Source organism: Phoenix dactylifera, chromosome 1 (assembly GCF_009389715.1).
Source record: "Phoenix dactylifera cultivar Barhee BC4 chromosome 1, palm_55x_up_171113_PBpolish2nd_filt_p, whole genome shotgun sequence".
In the NCBI taxonomy this organism is placed as follows: domain Eukaryota; kingdom Viridiplantae; phylum Streptophyta; class Magnoliopsida; order Arecales; family Arecaceae; genus Phoenix; species Phoenix dactylifera.
In genome coordinates this window covers 32,513,791-32,530,678 of record NC_052392.1, presented here as the reverse complement: position 1 = coordinate 32,530,678, position 16,888 = coordinate 32,513,791, and the positions used below count along the sequence as shown (strand labels likewise).

Genomic DNA, 16,888 nt, shown 5'->3' with positions numbered 1-16,888 from the left:
CAAAAAATTGTGAGGAAGTGGTTAATTTTATTTGCTTATTTGCCAATCTCCAATTCTTGTTTCGGATCATGTATTAATAGACATGATTTGCTTTAATATGAGAATATGCAAGGTATTAATGTATGTACTATTTAGTTCAAGGCCTTTCCCAACTCGAAGAAAAAAGAAAAAAAAAACAAAAGAATGTGCAAAATGGAAAAGCTTCAGGGACATGGTCACCCCACACAAAAATGTTATATAGATGATCTGCAACTCACCTTTATATATCAGCTGTATAACAGACTTTTACTTGTGTATGTGAGATATCTATGTCATGCTAGCATTGTTATATGTGAAATTTAAAATAGTATATTATAAATGCAAAGTTTGTTAGCATGTTAAATTCTAAAATTATGTATGTGCTAAGACTTTATTTTTAAAAAAGGTTATATTTTAATGACCATTAAGATTGCCACATAAATTTTGAGATTTCTGCTTACCTTCTAATTTCTTGTTTCCCCAATTTTTCTCTTTACAGTTCTATGAAATACTATCATTTTGGAGAAGCAAAGAGAGAGGAAGAGTATGAAAGCAGCTGAGACAGAATAGATGTAGAACTTTGTATGATAACCCGTTCGCAATAAAAAACTATTCTGCTGCACCAAAAAAAAAAAATAAAATCGAAGAACTATTCTTGTTAATTGGTTTCTTTTTCTTACTTCGGCGAGGAGGTCCAAAATTCTGGTTAAAAGTTTAGATATAATATAACAAGGAGTAAAGTAAAGATTTAATAATTGAAAGATGCTTTTGGAACACATAAATTTTTTGTTAAAAAGACAGATACACATCTGACATATAACCTTTTTATTGCTCCTGAATCTGGTATCCATCCTGTGGTTCCAGCGAGATAAGGTTCAATAAGGGAGCATATAGGCTGTGTAACCATTTTGTGCAAAATTTTCATGTTTATAGTAATTTAGTTTTATGATTGCACAAGCCATTATATTTTTCTTAGTCCTACTTTTTCATAAAATTTTGTTCAAAAATATTTTCAAAAAAGATGCGACAAGGTGTAGCTTTTTCTTGGTAGACTGGAATCATGGAACCAATCTCACATAAATACATCAGTGAGAATCTAAAAATAAAATATTTAAAAGTTCATAAGGATAAGGTAGAATCAGTATAATTTGCCACATATACTGCTATCCAATCTGTAATACCATTCATCTCTATATAAATATGTTCCACCTCAAATGCCCGTAAATTTGCCCTTATTCACCAGCAATCCAGTCTTAGCGGATGGATATTGATTTACAAGATGTTACTATGCCATTTGTGTTTCAAATATTGCATTAAAAAGGAAATAGCTGGTTATCCTAATAAAGTCCATTCAGCCATGACTGTTTGCTGCGCCTATCATGAGAAGCATACACATATCTGTGTATTCACTGCAAATTCTCTTCCAGACATAACACATTCTTGTGCTGTAAAATCGGCAAGCTCTTCAAAAGTCTTGCAGTGCGTGCATGCACTGCACACGCATACATGTATGTGCAGGCGGCATGGGTGTATGCTCGTGCATGTAATGTTCGAAACATTATTTATTGAGACTACTTCAATGAAATACTTGAGAAACAACCTCATCAATCAAGACTCAAAATAGAACTCGTGCAGCAACTAGGCTACATCCGATTCGCTGAAGCCCTCCCAAGCTGCTCTCAACTCATTCCCCCAATAGAACCGTTGTGTCATAAAACGAACAACCTCCCGCAGCTACAAATGCTGATTTGAAATCCTGAATGATAAACCCTGCTCCTCCAATATTGGCCTTTATTCATTTTGAAGAAAATTAGGAGGTAGGGTTTCCAAACTTATGAAGCTTTCGAGGATCAGATTTCTGTGAGAAAGGTTTTGTTATTCTTTCGAGCTCCATCTAGGCTCTCAGGAAGAAACATACAGACAGGAAAGAGTGAGGAGTTTTTTGTTGGCCATGTAAAAGCTAGGATTTTCAGCAATTAGTGCATGAGTTTGACCAACTTTGTCAAACATAGAGGAACGCCGCATGGCCCGCATCTGAAAGGTTGACATGTCCCCTATCATATTAATCCCCATACGTTATTAATAAATACCACCCGTGCATTGGTCTGGTACCCAAGCAGCATCATATCATTGTGCGGTTCACAGTTCATGCAGATCATGAATTATCCAGGCGTACAGGTATTTGGACGCAGCAAAAAAATCCAGATTGAATCGTCCAAGCAACACTAGCAAAGTACAATGAAGACCTTCATAGAATGAAGTGTGATGGCAAGAAAACCTTCAAACACAAAAAAAAAAAAAAAAAGAAATCTATATTGTAACTTCTCTTACCAGACAACTACAAATTTTGCTAATATACAATGTCAAGCAGCTTAGAATGCAAGCATTGGAGAAATGCTTAGCTGCAGCCAGCAGCTGCCACAGGCCCTGGGGGCAGTGGATCCAATGGCCAATCTCTGGAATCATCCCTTCCAACTAAATGCACCAATGAGAACCACCACTTCCAAGAGTTGTGATGATCACCAACCCCCTTTCTTGCCTTCAGCCATCTTTAGCCCTATCCAGCAGCAAACTATGACTACCAGCTGATGTTGTATCTCTTGATCTTGATGAAGACTGGGAAGGGGGTGCATAGAGCTTGGTGAAGAGTGGATTGTGCTTGGAGAACTGCTATGCTCTCTATTAGAATGTCTGTTTGTCGTGCTATGGGCCTGAACTTCTGAAACTCATAGCTGAGATTTCTTGAGTATCAAACTCCAGAGCCTTCCAATAATGCATGATCATAAAAACAAATTATACAAAATATTATGAATAAAATAACCAACAGACTACCTGCTACAAAACCATTCCTAGTTTTAAACCATTATAGCAGAACAGCTTAACTGGTATAAAGAATAAAACAATTTTACCGTCCATCGAAAGCAAGGAAGAAAGGCCAACAAAAAAAAAGGCGTTTTACATAAACTACAGAAATTTTCATCTCTTACAATGGGGCTGGCCTCAACTAGAAAACTCAAACTCAGTGAGCAATAGAACCAGAACCAATTCAAAATTAATCAGGCCAGTTGTAGGCTAGATCTTCTAGTTCTTGCTGCGTCGGTGAAAATCTCCTACCCCCATGATGGAAGTTAGAATTATTCTCTGTTTTACTTTTCCAGGCACCCATTCCATCTCTCAGAATATACAATATCAGCCAGGAAATTAGGGTGGCTGATAAAGGCCTTCGAAGTGATCGTTTAAGACATTCACCGTTTAAACCCAAATCATCCTTCACCACCCTCGAGATCCTCTTCATCCTCTAGTTGGGCATCTTCTCTGCCATTTATTTCGGTACCACCAATTTCCTGACTATTTTTCCATTGAAAAGATTGTTCAGACAGGAAAACGCCAGCCTCCTCTGTGTCCGCTTCTTTCTCAAAAACTGTGCTAATATCTGTTTCCATCCAAGCAGGGCATGAGTATGTAACTCCAAACAAACCCCGAGATTCCAACCTTTTGGAGGAACCAGCAGCACCATCAGATGCTGCTTCAAATCGATCTTGCCTTAGGCACGAACATTCGGGAATTGGGTGCGAGAGAAATGACAATGGCTTCAAGTTCATGGATGCTTCATTGAGTCCATCCAATGCAGTTCGATTGAGGTGTTCACGTACCAATAGGCGCCAGGTCTGATTTCCTTCATATAGATGACTGCGGGTTTCCTCAAAAAGCTTAGCTACAACTTCCCTATGAGAATACATGTTAGAAAGTAATTACTGTCAGAATGACTACATAAATAGCATGAGTTTGATTGAGGAAGACAGTGGGCAAACAATTAAAGTACATTGACCTAAAATTGCGCACATGTACAACTTGAATGATTCACATAATTTCTTTTTAACAAGCATGATGACAATGCACCACTACCAAGGTTTGAATGCTGGACCTCTGCCAACAGCAAGCCCGAATAATAATATCTAGGAAGGGTAAATTTTTTTTTTCCTGCATAAAATCTAGTAGGAATGCCATTTTTTGTCACTAGAATGATGTTGTCAGAAGCTCAACTCCAAATTGAAGGACACAAGAGATGCCGCTACACTGCCACTTTTTTTGTACATAATATACAGTATTCTTTAATTAGTTTACCTTGCTAGTTGTATTTTTGTTATGAGAAGTGGTTGAAAAATGTACAGGTAAACTTGAGATCATCTATCAAAAACTTAAATAGTTAAGGGGGGCCCCAAAATGACAGCCTTATCCCAAAAACAAACGAAAAAAAAAAGTGTCTTGTAGAACTGTAAGAACCATTGCTTAGGCCTGTACTTTATTTCTAGCGTTATTTGGCATGTTCATGTCTCTTGAACTTGTCTTAGTAATTTAATGAAGTAGGCACAGCAAAAGAGCATACGGAACAATTTAAATCTTTGAGACTGATCGTATAATTTCATAATCTTTTCCTGTAATGCCTACATTAGAACCTCAGCTATGTAAAGAATCCAAAATTTATACGTAGAAATTAAAATAAAAATCAAGATATTTTATGTATTCCTAAAGGATATGTTGCAATTATTCTTCATCACTTATAGATTTTTTATCTGAAAATGAATTTCCACATTGCTTCTACCAAGGGATAACTTAAAATTGAAAACTTAGTTTTAAGATTAACATGCCTGCCTGCAAAGATTATTGTCTGTAAATGCAGCCACATCTCTGTATGGCAAAACTTAGCCTTCAAACAGGACCAACTTGCAGATTAGCTCATCAGATAGCTGAATTATTTTATTTATTATGTAGGTTTTAAATTTGCATTGTTCAGATTTGATGATGATGATGATGTATGTATCTATATTTATATGTGTTTTCATGTGTCTGTCAATTTGGTGTTTTTGTTACAAGTTAGTTATTGCCTAAGTTGTTTTCCTAGCCAGTATCATCATTGACCGTATTTTTTTGATTGGTAACATTTATACACAGTTTGGTCAAAAAGGGAGCACCGATGGCGACAAATACACTATGAAAAAATGATGGCTTCAAAGGAAAGAAAATATAAAATGAGATGCTGAGAGTTCAGACCTAAGAGTCACCCTAGAAATTACACCAAAAAAAAAATTACAAATTTTAGTACATATTCCATTCTTAATGGCTTTAGATGGCCACGCACATATGCAAGAAAAAAGAAAAAAGAAGGGTATGCACGCAAAACAAATGATTTATAAGGGTTTACATGTAAATATTAATTTTGGGAGGGTATTCATGCAAATTTTAATATTTAGAAGGATATGTATGTACAAAACTCCTAAATTTAATATACTAGATATTATATTTTTCAGTGTGCATATTTCAACAGTCCTTTGAATTTTCTTATTCAGCATCATCACATTCACACGCAAACAGCATGCCCTCTAATAACTAACATTCACGGTGGAAAGTATAAATGGGCTTCTACAGAAAATTACACAGTATGCTTATAAATTATAATATTATTTTTATAAATTTATAACTTCAATGATTCAAAAAATTGATATAAAAATTGATCTTGGGCGATGGTTTTGGATCTAATACAACCCAAAATCTGCACTAGTAGGTATTTTTAATCCCAAAGCCAACAGCTAAAACTGATTATCAAACCAAGTGCTGGTGCAGTAAAGTGTAAATTATGTTTAAGCCAAATAGATTTGAATAAGCATACTTTAAAATGTTTATCATAGCTCAAAAATATACCGATGCGACCAATTAAAATCCATTGAGCAAACAGGGAAAGTTTGGAATGCAAACAATAAGCATGAAACTTATTAGGTTCTTATGGTGTCTTATATTTATAGGATGGATTGCTAAAAATGCCTCTCTGCTCGGGTTTTCAGCCCAGGGATAAGACCGGCTGCAGGAGATCACACCTTTGTATTTTTGGGGCTTTTGAGTTCTCATGGGATCAAGGACTTTTGTATTGGGGGTTTTCTCCTCTTTGTACTTTCTTTGCTATTGGTGAAGCTTTCTATGATAGTCTCCACCTGTGGACGTAGGCTACAGGTCAAACCATGTAAATCTGTATTCTTCTCTCTCTCTCTCTCTCTCTCTCTCTCTCTCTCTCTCTGTTTGTTGTCACTAGATCTATTCTCTTGCACAACAAGGTCAACTTCAAGTTTTAATTGAACATGAATTAAGGTATTTCTTCATGATGGTACATGCCATACAAAACATAATAACCCAATTGGAGACAGGCATAGCACAGCAATGCGAATCAGTATACCATCAATATAAACCATATTGTCCCATATTCGGTCATAATGATCTGATATGGTTGGCACGAACCAGTTTAGTTCCTTAAAGACTCAATGTCCCTTTTTAGAGGTTTTGTGGTGTCTTAGGGGTTTTGAAGGGAGAAGAGAGATCTGACACCCACCAACACAAAAACATTTGAGTTTTTCTTGTTGACTTTGGTGATGAGCTTTCTCACCCCATTGCGTAATTGAGCCTGTATGTCAAGGTAACAACATGTTTTCCTCTTTTAGTTTGCATTTTTCTTTGTGAAAAATTCAAACTTTACCCTTCTTTTGTTTGAATAAGTAAAATCTGTTGCCAAATACAATTTTAACCAAATTCATGAACTTGATTAGGAATCTAGGATTGTAAGGATCAAGATATGCCAAACCGACTTGAAACATCCAATTCGGAGTGTACTAACCAAACAGGCATAGTACTGTGTTGTTTCAAGGTTCAGCTTGGTAAAGGATTCGAACCAGGCTGAACCGGCCCGAATCAAGCAGATCCACCCATTTTCCACTCAGCTCAGAGCGGTTTGGGATGGTTCGTGTCCCTTACCCTTTTTCTCTTTTCCTTTGTCTTTCTTTCCCTTTTCTTTTCTTCCTTCCTTACTTTCCTTTTCATCTCCCTCCCTTTCTTTCTTTCCTTTGTCTTCTTCTTCCCTTCTGTTCTTTCCTCTCTCTTTTTTTCTTTCCTTCCTTTCTTTCTTCTTCTTTCCTACCAAGAGGCTCTTAAGAAAACAAAATTTTCAATGGAAACTTTCGTCAATTCAGAGTCATACAACATAAGAAAAAGGAAAGAATGGAACCGGTGAAAGAAACTAGCATATGTAATTAATGTTCATATCGATTCACCTAATAGACAACTAAGACCAGAAAAGGTGCAGCTAATAGTATTTATACTAATATATTTGATCATTATCTCTCTCATGCAACTACACTAACTACTGGTTACATTTCTGCAACTGGTCTTGGTAGCTTCTTGAATCACATGCTGGCCTCCATGAACACCAATAATGCTTGCTTCTAGATTCTATATATCATTTGCATCAAAGCTCCTAGAACTCATTATCTCTAATTAATGGTCTGTTGCCATAAGGCATCAACCCAACTCACCAATTAGGTCATCCCTCCAATTACCTCATCTATATTTTACTATATCATAGCTTATCATCAGTGGATACATTGTACATAATAAATTGGTTCATCTCATGGTAAACTCTAGGGTTACAATCCACTTCAGTTTAAAGAGATTCAAAATGTTTTGGTAGCCTTAAAATAATCCTCAAAAACAAAAAGAATTGAAAAAAACAAAAAATAGCCAAAAAATGTTGTATCAGTATCGAACTGGCATGCATTTGTGTATTGAGCATCGGTATACTATGGTTCGGTACCAGACGAAACTGGTCAAGTTCCAGTACAATACCCGGTAACAAAACTACGGACCTTGGTAGGATAGCATTTTGAGAGAGTGGGGATGAGGGAGGTGGACAGATTTGACCCAAATTCCTCCCCCTAAAGCACCATCATTTGAAATTGATTTAAAAAATAAACATTATGTGCATAACCACTATACATGCATATGTACATATGTGCATACATATATTAATATATGTAAGTGTATACACGTACATATATATAAAAATGAATAATATATGAAGACAAAAGTTAACATTCTTTTTTTGCTTAAAAACTTAACAAACATGCTAGTTGCTAAAAAATAATATTTTACTTAGATATAACAAATGAATTCATTAGTTGGCTCCAACTAATTTACTGGATATTCAAAATAGATCGCCAAGTATGAGTATATATAGGGTTTATCCTATGAATAACAGATACCTGTTTGGTCGAAATGTTTTTGATGCAGCATACAGATAAAGGCGATGCCCCATGACCATGCTAGCAAGATTTGGGTGTCCCTTGCCATCTTGATCAAATCCAGGGAAAAATGCATCCGCTTCAACACTGATGAAGTAGTCTATTGCTTCCCAAATGAGTTTGTGAGCATTGGTTCTTAACTCCATGATTGTCATCTCAGGCTTTTCATTAGTGTTGGCTATCCAGCGCCACCAATCATTGCCAGTGGATTGATATTTAGGTCTTTCAGGAGGTGGTGGAAGTGGCCTGGGTCGAGGACCTGATGTTTTCCATGCCTCAAGCAACCCTTCTTCCTTGTTCAGAGGTTGCTGAGGAAGATCACTGAGAAGGGATTCCTCATGACCATAAATGCTAGAAAGCTCCTCAACCGTGCTAATTGAGGTCCTATCAATGGCATTCTCAAACATACCATGAAAAGGGATCATTATCCTCTGCCCACCAAATAATCCCCCCCCTGAAACATATATTATTGTGTCCGATGAGTAGCCAAATGCACGTAGAAGAATACCAACCTGTAAAATTAATTCTCTGGCTAACATTACAGGACCTTTTTTTTTCATATACTGAATGTCAAACATGGTGAGGCAAAAGTATATAAACATGTTTCAATCATATAATACCTCCTCAGGCATAAGCGGACATGAACCGTTAAGCCTTCGTTTCATGGAATCAACAGAAAGTTTATCCCTGATTAACTTATGCTTTATCATCCACCATCTTCTGCGTTGTATAAGTTCGGTGTGTATATCCTACAATAATTGACAATAAGATGCTTTGGTTGAAGACATTAGAGATTTATAGATATGAGGGATACTTAAGCACGAGTCATATTTTTAAGACAAGAAATCCATACCTGGAAAAGTTCAGCACAACCATGATAAGCTAAAGTATCCAGAGTCATTCCAGCATCATAAGCTAGAAATGGCCTCCCAGAGACACGTAACCTGACAAGTTTTAAGGGGCAAAGCTGTTATGGGAATAAAAGGATGGATGCTTGAAGGGAAAAAAAAAGAATGGCTACAAGTGGGAAAAAAAAAAAGCTTCTAACCTGCGCAGCATTTTCATCCCAAGATCTTGGACTTCCTGCCGGAAGAGAAGAGCATGAAAAGCAACTCTACATCTCAGCCTCTGGTATTCTTCAAGTTGAGGTGGAAGAATAGCCTGGGTTATTTTAATGCAGAAGATAAGTTTTTCACAAAATTGAGGGAAGTGGATTGAAGTTTTTGCAACATTGCTCCTAGAAATTTATGCAATCCCCTAATGAAAAAGATTTTCACAAATAGTTCCAAGTTATTAACATAGGACAACAAACATTCCATTTATTATATCAAATAAGACTTATCACATCCATTGTCAGCTTCTTATTGGAGAAAATCTATCTCATTATTATTAATTAGTCATTTTGACCCTAAAAGCTTAAGCTTATAGGGAAAGGGTCAACGACATACATCAGGTTTAACATTCCCTTCACATGTGGGCCCAGGAGATGCATGTGGTGGGATAACTGAGTCAAGACAAGCCAAAAACAGAATAAGAGATAATCAGAGATCACGAAATAAATAACTAGAGATTCAAACTCATGACCTCTAGCAAACCTAAGCTAGTATAGTATGTTAAGAAACCAATAGACTCTAAAAGTTTATAGAGAAAGGTTCAACAATGCATATCAGGCTGAACAATTACAAGGCTTTTCTTGTCAGCCAGCATTGGATCTGGCACCAATCCTACTTGTAAATAAATATTGAACACCCATTCTAGTCCTCATAGTGCAGTGAATTATATTTAGAAGTAACTAAGCATGATGCAATCACCACCAACTTCTCTCATTATGAATCTCTGTCGGTCCAAAATATAATGATTGGAGCAAAAATACAATAGAAGATAAGATTTTCTTTTTTTTTTTAAAGTACTAATACTAATCAGACTGAGGCATGGAAATCTTGCTCTCTTTAAGGAGATTCAAGCCCTATGCGGTTGGCAAAGCCCATGAGCTGGTACGGCAGACCTCTTTGGCTTGTCCCCTCCAGGATACAATAGCTCGACTGGATCGTCGTATGGCTCAAAACCAACTCTACATAAACCAAGAGAACACCTTTCTTTGGCCAGAGTACTCTCAAGTTTGTTGGCATGTAAAATGAGGATGTGTTGTGTTGTGTGATTATAGGTGAATGGTGAAGGGTCTATTTTTATAGGTTCATGGAGCCTTTCCAAGTTAATATGATCGATTATTAGCCAAAATAGTGGGCTAGTAGGGTGAGAGCAGGGTAGACCGTACTGGCCCAAACTGGATGGTACGAGGCATACCGTATCGGTTCGGTACTGGTATCCAGTACGAATGGTGTACCTACACTCGGTACGTAAAAAAAATTCCGTACCATACTATACTGTGCTGATATTATGCTAGTGTGGCACCAGTACGAAGTCCGGTACCGACACGGCAAATCTTGGGTGAGAGGATGATAAATTTTCTGTTACAAAAATAAGAATAATTAAGTCTTTATCATATGAGTAGTGAGAGTAGTGGGAGAGTGTGTGATAAATATTCTGTTACAAAAACATAGGAATAATTAGCCCCATTAGCACATGAATAGAGTCAATACATAGAACTCCCATGCACATGAGCAATGGTGTCAATGCATGAAACTCCTATCCATATATATTTCGCCACTATCTCAAAATTATTAACAACTTATTTTCATGTTAATATTAAAATGCACCAACAATATCTACATCATGTCAATAAGATGAAGAATCAAAACTAGGATTTTGGCAATTGAACCTTATCACAAAGCTCCAGGAACACTGAGATAGTCGATGTTAGGGACTACTTTATAGATTAGTTTTGGTTATTCTCACTGCTTTGGCATGTTACTTTTTCCTAATACAACCATCAAAATAACCTATGTCACAAACTAATTTCACAAACCTGTATTAGTGTGAAAAGAGACTAGGCATACTAGGTTCAAGCAAACATATTGCATTTCATTTCACAACCAAGTTTGTGTTTTTAGTAAGTAAGAATAGAAATGGCCAGAGTTCCATCCGTCTTCCACAAATAGATCAGAGAGTTACTAATAATCCATCAATAACTTCTCTCTCAAAAAGGGAAAAAAGCCAATAACTTAGCACCAGATGCCCCTCATGCAGTCATGTAAGCAGTGAGTCAGCTTCTTCTGGCTCTAAAAATTCAAATTATCTTATGACAAAAAAATGATTTATCCTCTCAGATATGCTGCAAATTAATTTCTATCAATCAAGGAAAGCCTAAAATCTATTTTAACCTTAAAAAATAAATAAAACATAAGAAGTTCTCTTTAACCAAAACTTCAGCCGATGGGGAAAAAAAATTAAAAGAACCACAAACTGAGGATACCTGCAAACAACCTCCCTCTGCAACTTTTAGTTCTACAACCACATACTGTTTTAGTGCTGGAAGAACTACTTCAAGATAATAATCTGGTGAAGCTGAGTAAGGCACTTTAAAAGAAGGAATCTCTTTCCTCCTCTTGGCTGCTTTAATATTCTTTGGCAGGGCTTTTACAACACTGATGTCCTTTGCTAATGCTACAATAAACTGATCCTCGTTGTAAAGGTATGTAAAGCTCTTGAAATCAGAGCTGTATAAAAGCATATAATTTTGAATGTCAATAAGATTGGTACAATCAATTAAGAAGTATCAGATTAAGCTAAGAATATACATTGAAGTAAAAGAAGAGACCTGACACCCTTGTTGCCAGTGGTAGGTTGAAGGACAGGAATCACTAAAGTAGCATTGAGAAGCCTTGAAACCGCAACAACATCACATATCTGGAGGCAAAAGAGAAATGAGATGGCACTAGTATATATATATTACTCTATATTTCATATTATAGGCATAGTGTGCATGGCTTACCGAATTTCTTATTTCATGAAAACCTCCTTGTATCTTGACAAAAATATAACCATTGGCTTCTGAAGTAGGAGCTGTCATTCAGTACAAGCAGGTAAGATTAACGACAGACATGGATATAAACCACATATTACGAATTGCTTTACTGGTATACAAAGCATGCATGATGGAGAACATTCTCTAATCTGCATATATTTAATCATATGTGGAAGAAGAACGCAAATTTTAGTCAACTAGAAAGTTTGACGGAGATATGGCACAGTCCGCTTCACATGCAAACTCAGATAAATATTTGCAATCATTTCTATGTAATATGTTTTTATTGGAGGTAAATATTAATAAATCAAAAAATCAAGAATTTGTGTAATGAAATAGTCGTGAATACAATCAGAAAGAAACAATTTATAGGAAATTAGAAAATAGGGGAACCTGGATCAAAGGTGAGCTATACACTGCTCTAGGAGCGTTATTGCTTATCTCATGCAGTATAGACAGCTGTAACACCCCCAAGGTACAAATGATCCCGGTTCAACTTAGCTCCTCCCTAACGCGACACGAGCACGTGGAAGGCTTGACCCATTCAACTCCTTTAGTTTTCCGAGATTAATACTTTGAAAATATAAAACATGAAAAAATAATTGTACAAATAGTGGAACAGGTAGGCAAGTAAAGAGTGAAAAGAGACCAGAAAAGAGAGAGCAGGATCTGGCCATCACAGGGAGAGAGAGCTTTCTGATAGGTAGCATCAAGGACCTGATCATGCCCTTTATATGGAGGCCAGTTAGGTAACAGCTCTAACGGCTAGTAGCAGCCCATAAAGGACGCAATAAATCTTGTTGTATTTAATCAAGGTCGTGCTTGGTTGCTATTATCATTCTAGTACTCCAAATCAAGACACCCACCTTGGTCCATATTAGGAATTAATGAACCTCTACAGATTTAAGTCACACCCTTTCAATGGTCAATTTATTGTCTTTGCTTATCATTATCTAGCATTAAATTGAAGCAGCGTCTGCATGGAAAAGACTAGATAGTTGCACAAAGATATCATAATAATTTAGTTAAAGGGTTTGACCCATAACAAATACATGTTTTACATGCTGGATTTATAAATAGGGAAAATCACAAAAACACGCCTCAAGTTTGGTCGAATTTCACTTACCACCCCTCTTGTTTAAAAATTTTCAATTAGATCCCTTAAGTTCATTAAGTGCTGCATTGTGGTCTCGCCATCCATCTTGCTTTACTTGAGCTCACGGGATTATGTCATACAATGGTCATGCAACATGTTTAGGACTATAATACCCTAGACTAAGATAAGGCTTAATGAAGAGTTTGGGCAGTTCTCGAGCTCCTGAGGATCAAGGTGTGGCAGCGAGAAGGGTGGCACAAGGTCGGAGCATAACATCAACACCAATCATAGTAACGAAACTAAAGAAATCCTAAAAATACAAAATCTTGAAAAAATACAAAAAATTAGAAAAAAGGAGAAGGGAAAAAGAAGGCTTAGACTCACCATTCTCTCACAAGTAATAAATCAAAATGGCTGCAAATAGTTGGTTATAGAAGAACCATCCAAGATTGCCTCGTTGTCGAGAAAATAGTTGCTTTTTGTTCAATAAAGTAGCAAAAATCCTCATCTAGGAAGCATCATAGCCTCCTCGTATAGAACACAAAAGCAAAACAAAGAAGAAGAATAGAAGCAAGAAGGCTACCGAAGGAGCACAACATCATAGCCATAGCCCTAGCCTCCTCGCTGCACTTTCGATTAAGCCCAACAAGGCTACCGAAGCCACTACCATCTAAAGGGCCACCGGGACTTCCAATAGTGGCCGCCCCACTACTGCCTTGCCACTCATCATCTTCCCTCACATCCAAAAAATTGCCTCCCATTAGAACATCGAGATCGACGCCCTCCACCACCTCCAGGAACCAGATATGATCTTTCTCCTGTGTCCTTAATGAGTCACTTTTTTCTTAATCAATTTTTGTCGTGTTCTAAGTTTAGTTGATGTGATGTGATTACAAGAATGATAGGCTTCGATCGGGATTGGAGGAGGTTTGCAAGAGGTATTGCCAGGTGCTATTGTCGGTGTTGGAGCAATGCGTGGCGAAGCAGCTAAGGCAGCTAGTGGCCATCATCTTCGGACAAGCCTAGAGTAGGTGCTCCTTCAGAATGGTGCAGGCCTTGCTTCTCTTCCTTCCATTTTGAGGCATCGATGGTGGCCAAAGTGGCTCGAAGCAAGTTGCTCTAAGGTAGAGAAAAAAGATGAGGGCATATTTGGACGAGGAGGAGGTGACTGCAACCAAATGGCCACAGACACATCATCCTCCTTATCCTCCTCTTTGTAGATGCTATCTTCAGAGCTATCATCCCCTTCAACCTTGTTGCTACCGTGCAACATCCATTCGCCTCTCCTCCTCTTGCTTCAGCTAGATCTATCCCGATCCCATCCCGAAGCCTCTCGTCTTTGCAATCTCCATCCCTCCATCCTCCTCTATAATTTTTTTCAGAAAAAATCCTTTAAAATCTACAATCTCCATCCCGTCGCTACTGCTATCATGGTTGGTGAATTCCACGCACCACAATGGCTGGCCAAATCCTGGTACAAGCAGCAGCAGACCGGGGGTGCCACCGGCTCTGCCTTGGGAGCTATCGATGGATAGCCCACGAATGAACCCCACAGATAAGATCATGTTCCAAGGCTTGGAGCAAAGCTCCAATAGCCCTTTGTACTGATTGGAAATTTTAATAATAGTGAGGGTAATTTTTTTCATTTTAGATGGTATTTTTAATGGTGTTGGATTGTCAGGTGTGGCTCGGGACCATATTGCGCCACTTAATAAACTTAAGGTATCTAATTACAAATTTTTAAACAATGCCAAACTCAAGGGGGTAGTGGCTTTTAAATTTAGTTCTTTGGTGTAAACAAAAGATAGCATTTCTCTTTTTAACAGGATCTGTTCCATTTTACTCTCACTTTTGGATCATACATCCATTGCATGCTCACAACACCTAAAATCCGGCATCAGGTACATAAAAACATTTCTTGGCCACATGACATCCGACCAATATTATCTTCCAAAAAAGTTTAAGTACCAAAAAAATTCTGCGACTATAATGATCAGTCAAACTAGGTTAAAGGATCTACAAATCAATCACATAAAATAGAATGACACACAAGCTAAACATGCAGATGGTACTAACCTTTGTAACTTCCTCTAGGGTTTGCATGTGGCAACATAGACTTCAAAGGCCGAATTGGTCCCCATAATCTTCTATGTATTGGACTCTAATCATCCATATAAACGTACAACACCCACACAAAAAGAAAGTCAAGCATAACATAATGGTAAATTTTGTTAAAAAAAGCAGCAGGTTGTTCATGTCAATATCAAATAAACCTTACAAATAAAAGATAAACACTCAATTCGATTGTTTCCAAGATTAAAAAATGATGATGTAGGTGGATTTTATTCTCCTTTGAACTAATCTCTCAATTAAAACAAAAACCTGCCAACAATTTTGGAAGTAAACAAAGGAAAACAGCACAGAGGACCTGAATTGATAACAAGGAACACATTATCTATATAATCAAACTATCGCAAGCGCCGGCACAAACCTTCAATCATACAAATGGCCACGAAGGAAGGTACAGAAGAGAGAGCACACATTTTAAACTAATGCATGTTATTTCCGCTTCTCTTTTTCACATTTCATCTCCAGAACCATTTTAAACAACAACAAAAAAAAATCCTGTTAAAAATTTAGCAAATGCGTAACAAGGATAAATGTTGAAATTTCAGTAAAGCTGAACAAACACATAAAGCCAGCTGCTTCCAATCTTACCTCGGGAGCAAAAACATCCCCAAAATCCTAAAGAATTCACAGAGGAGACAGGTGCGGTGGAATGAAATATGAAAATAAGGACACACGGCCCAGTATATCAGCAAAACCCAAAAACAAGTACCAAAGTTCACTATTTGTACTCAAGAGGTGAGATCTAGCAAAAGGAAAGTTGGGATCATTGTGGGATTTTAGGGATTACCAGTGCGGGAAGAACACCGGTCTGAAATCTCTGCACCCAAGACAACACTGCTCCTGCCTCCTGGTATTGAGATAGGCTCCTCCCAGAGTACACTGCAAGGAGGAAGTGAGTGACTAGAGAGAAGACAGAGAGCACCAGCCCTCCCAGGGCCGCCCATTTCATCCTGGACTTGAGCCCCATCTCCCCTCTTCTCTATACCGACGACCACCAAAGATCTATATCCATAGTAGGGAACAGGACTTAGAAAAACAAATCTTGGAAAACAAAAGAGAAGCAAATCCAACAAAAGTGGGAAAATTTATGAAGGATATAACCTTTGCCTGTGTGTCTGATATAATTACTGCAGCTATTTAACGCTTGGGTCGAAAATTATTACAATCTACGCGAAAGTCAAAAGGCTGGTGACCTGGAGCACATTGGGTTCATTTGCCGAGGTGGTGGGTATACGGCTACGGCAGGGATATCCTTTATCTCCCTACTTGTTTATTATCTGTTCTGATATCTTATCTCGGCCTTTGCAGAGAGTGTGCGCTAGCCGTGAGCTGGAGGCCTACACCCCAGCCACGGGAGCTCGCCCTATCTCACATTTACTTTTTGCTGACGACTGTCTTCTTTTGGCCAGGGCACGGACTACAGAGGCTCGGGTCCTTCGCAGGGTGGTAGCGGCATACTGCGCGGCGTCCGGCCAGAGGGTGAATTTTTCCAAATCCACCATCTCCTTCAGCCCCAGCACAGAGAGCGGAGTCAGACAGGAGATCAGAGGGATCCTCCAGATACCGGAGCAGGAAGGGACGCTTACCTACCTAGGCGTG

General features: G+C 37.9%; 1 protein-coding gene across 2 annotated transcripts; it reads right to left on the bottom strand.

Moving 5' to 3' along the window:
- Positions 1-2,850: 2,850 nt before the first annotated feature.
- LOC103706562 (O-fucosyltransferase 27) lies at positions 2,851-16,356 on the bottom strand. 2 transcript variants are annotated; one of them, XM_008790703.4, is made up of 10 exons: positions 16,077-16,356; positions 15,236-15,320; positions 12,031-12,101; positions 11,857-11,945; positions 11,512-11,755; positions 9,187-9,299; positions 8,992-9,082; positions 8,759-8,887; positions 8,100-8,650; positions 2,851-3,744 (listed from the first exon to the last, which is right to left on the bottom strand). In XM_008790703.4, the coding sequence occupies exons 1-10, from the start codon at positions 16,254-16,256 to the stop codon at positions 3,282-3,284; spliced, it is 2,016 nt and encodes a 671-aa protein (XP_008788925.1). In that variant the 5' UTR covers positions 16,257-16,356; the 3' UTR covers positions 2,851-3,281. The 2 variants fall into 2 exon arrangements, with proteins under 2 accessions (XP_008788925.1, XP_026660275.1); XM_026804474.2 differs by lacking the exon at positions 15,236-15,320 and having other exon boundaries at positions 16,077-16,339.
- Positions 16,357-16,888: the final 532 nt, after the last annotated feature.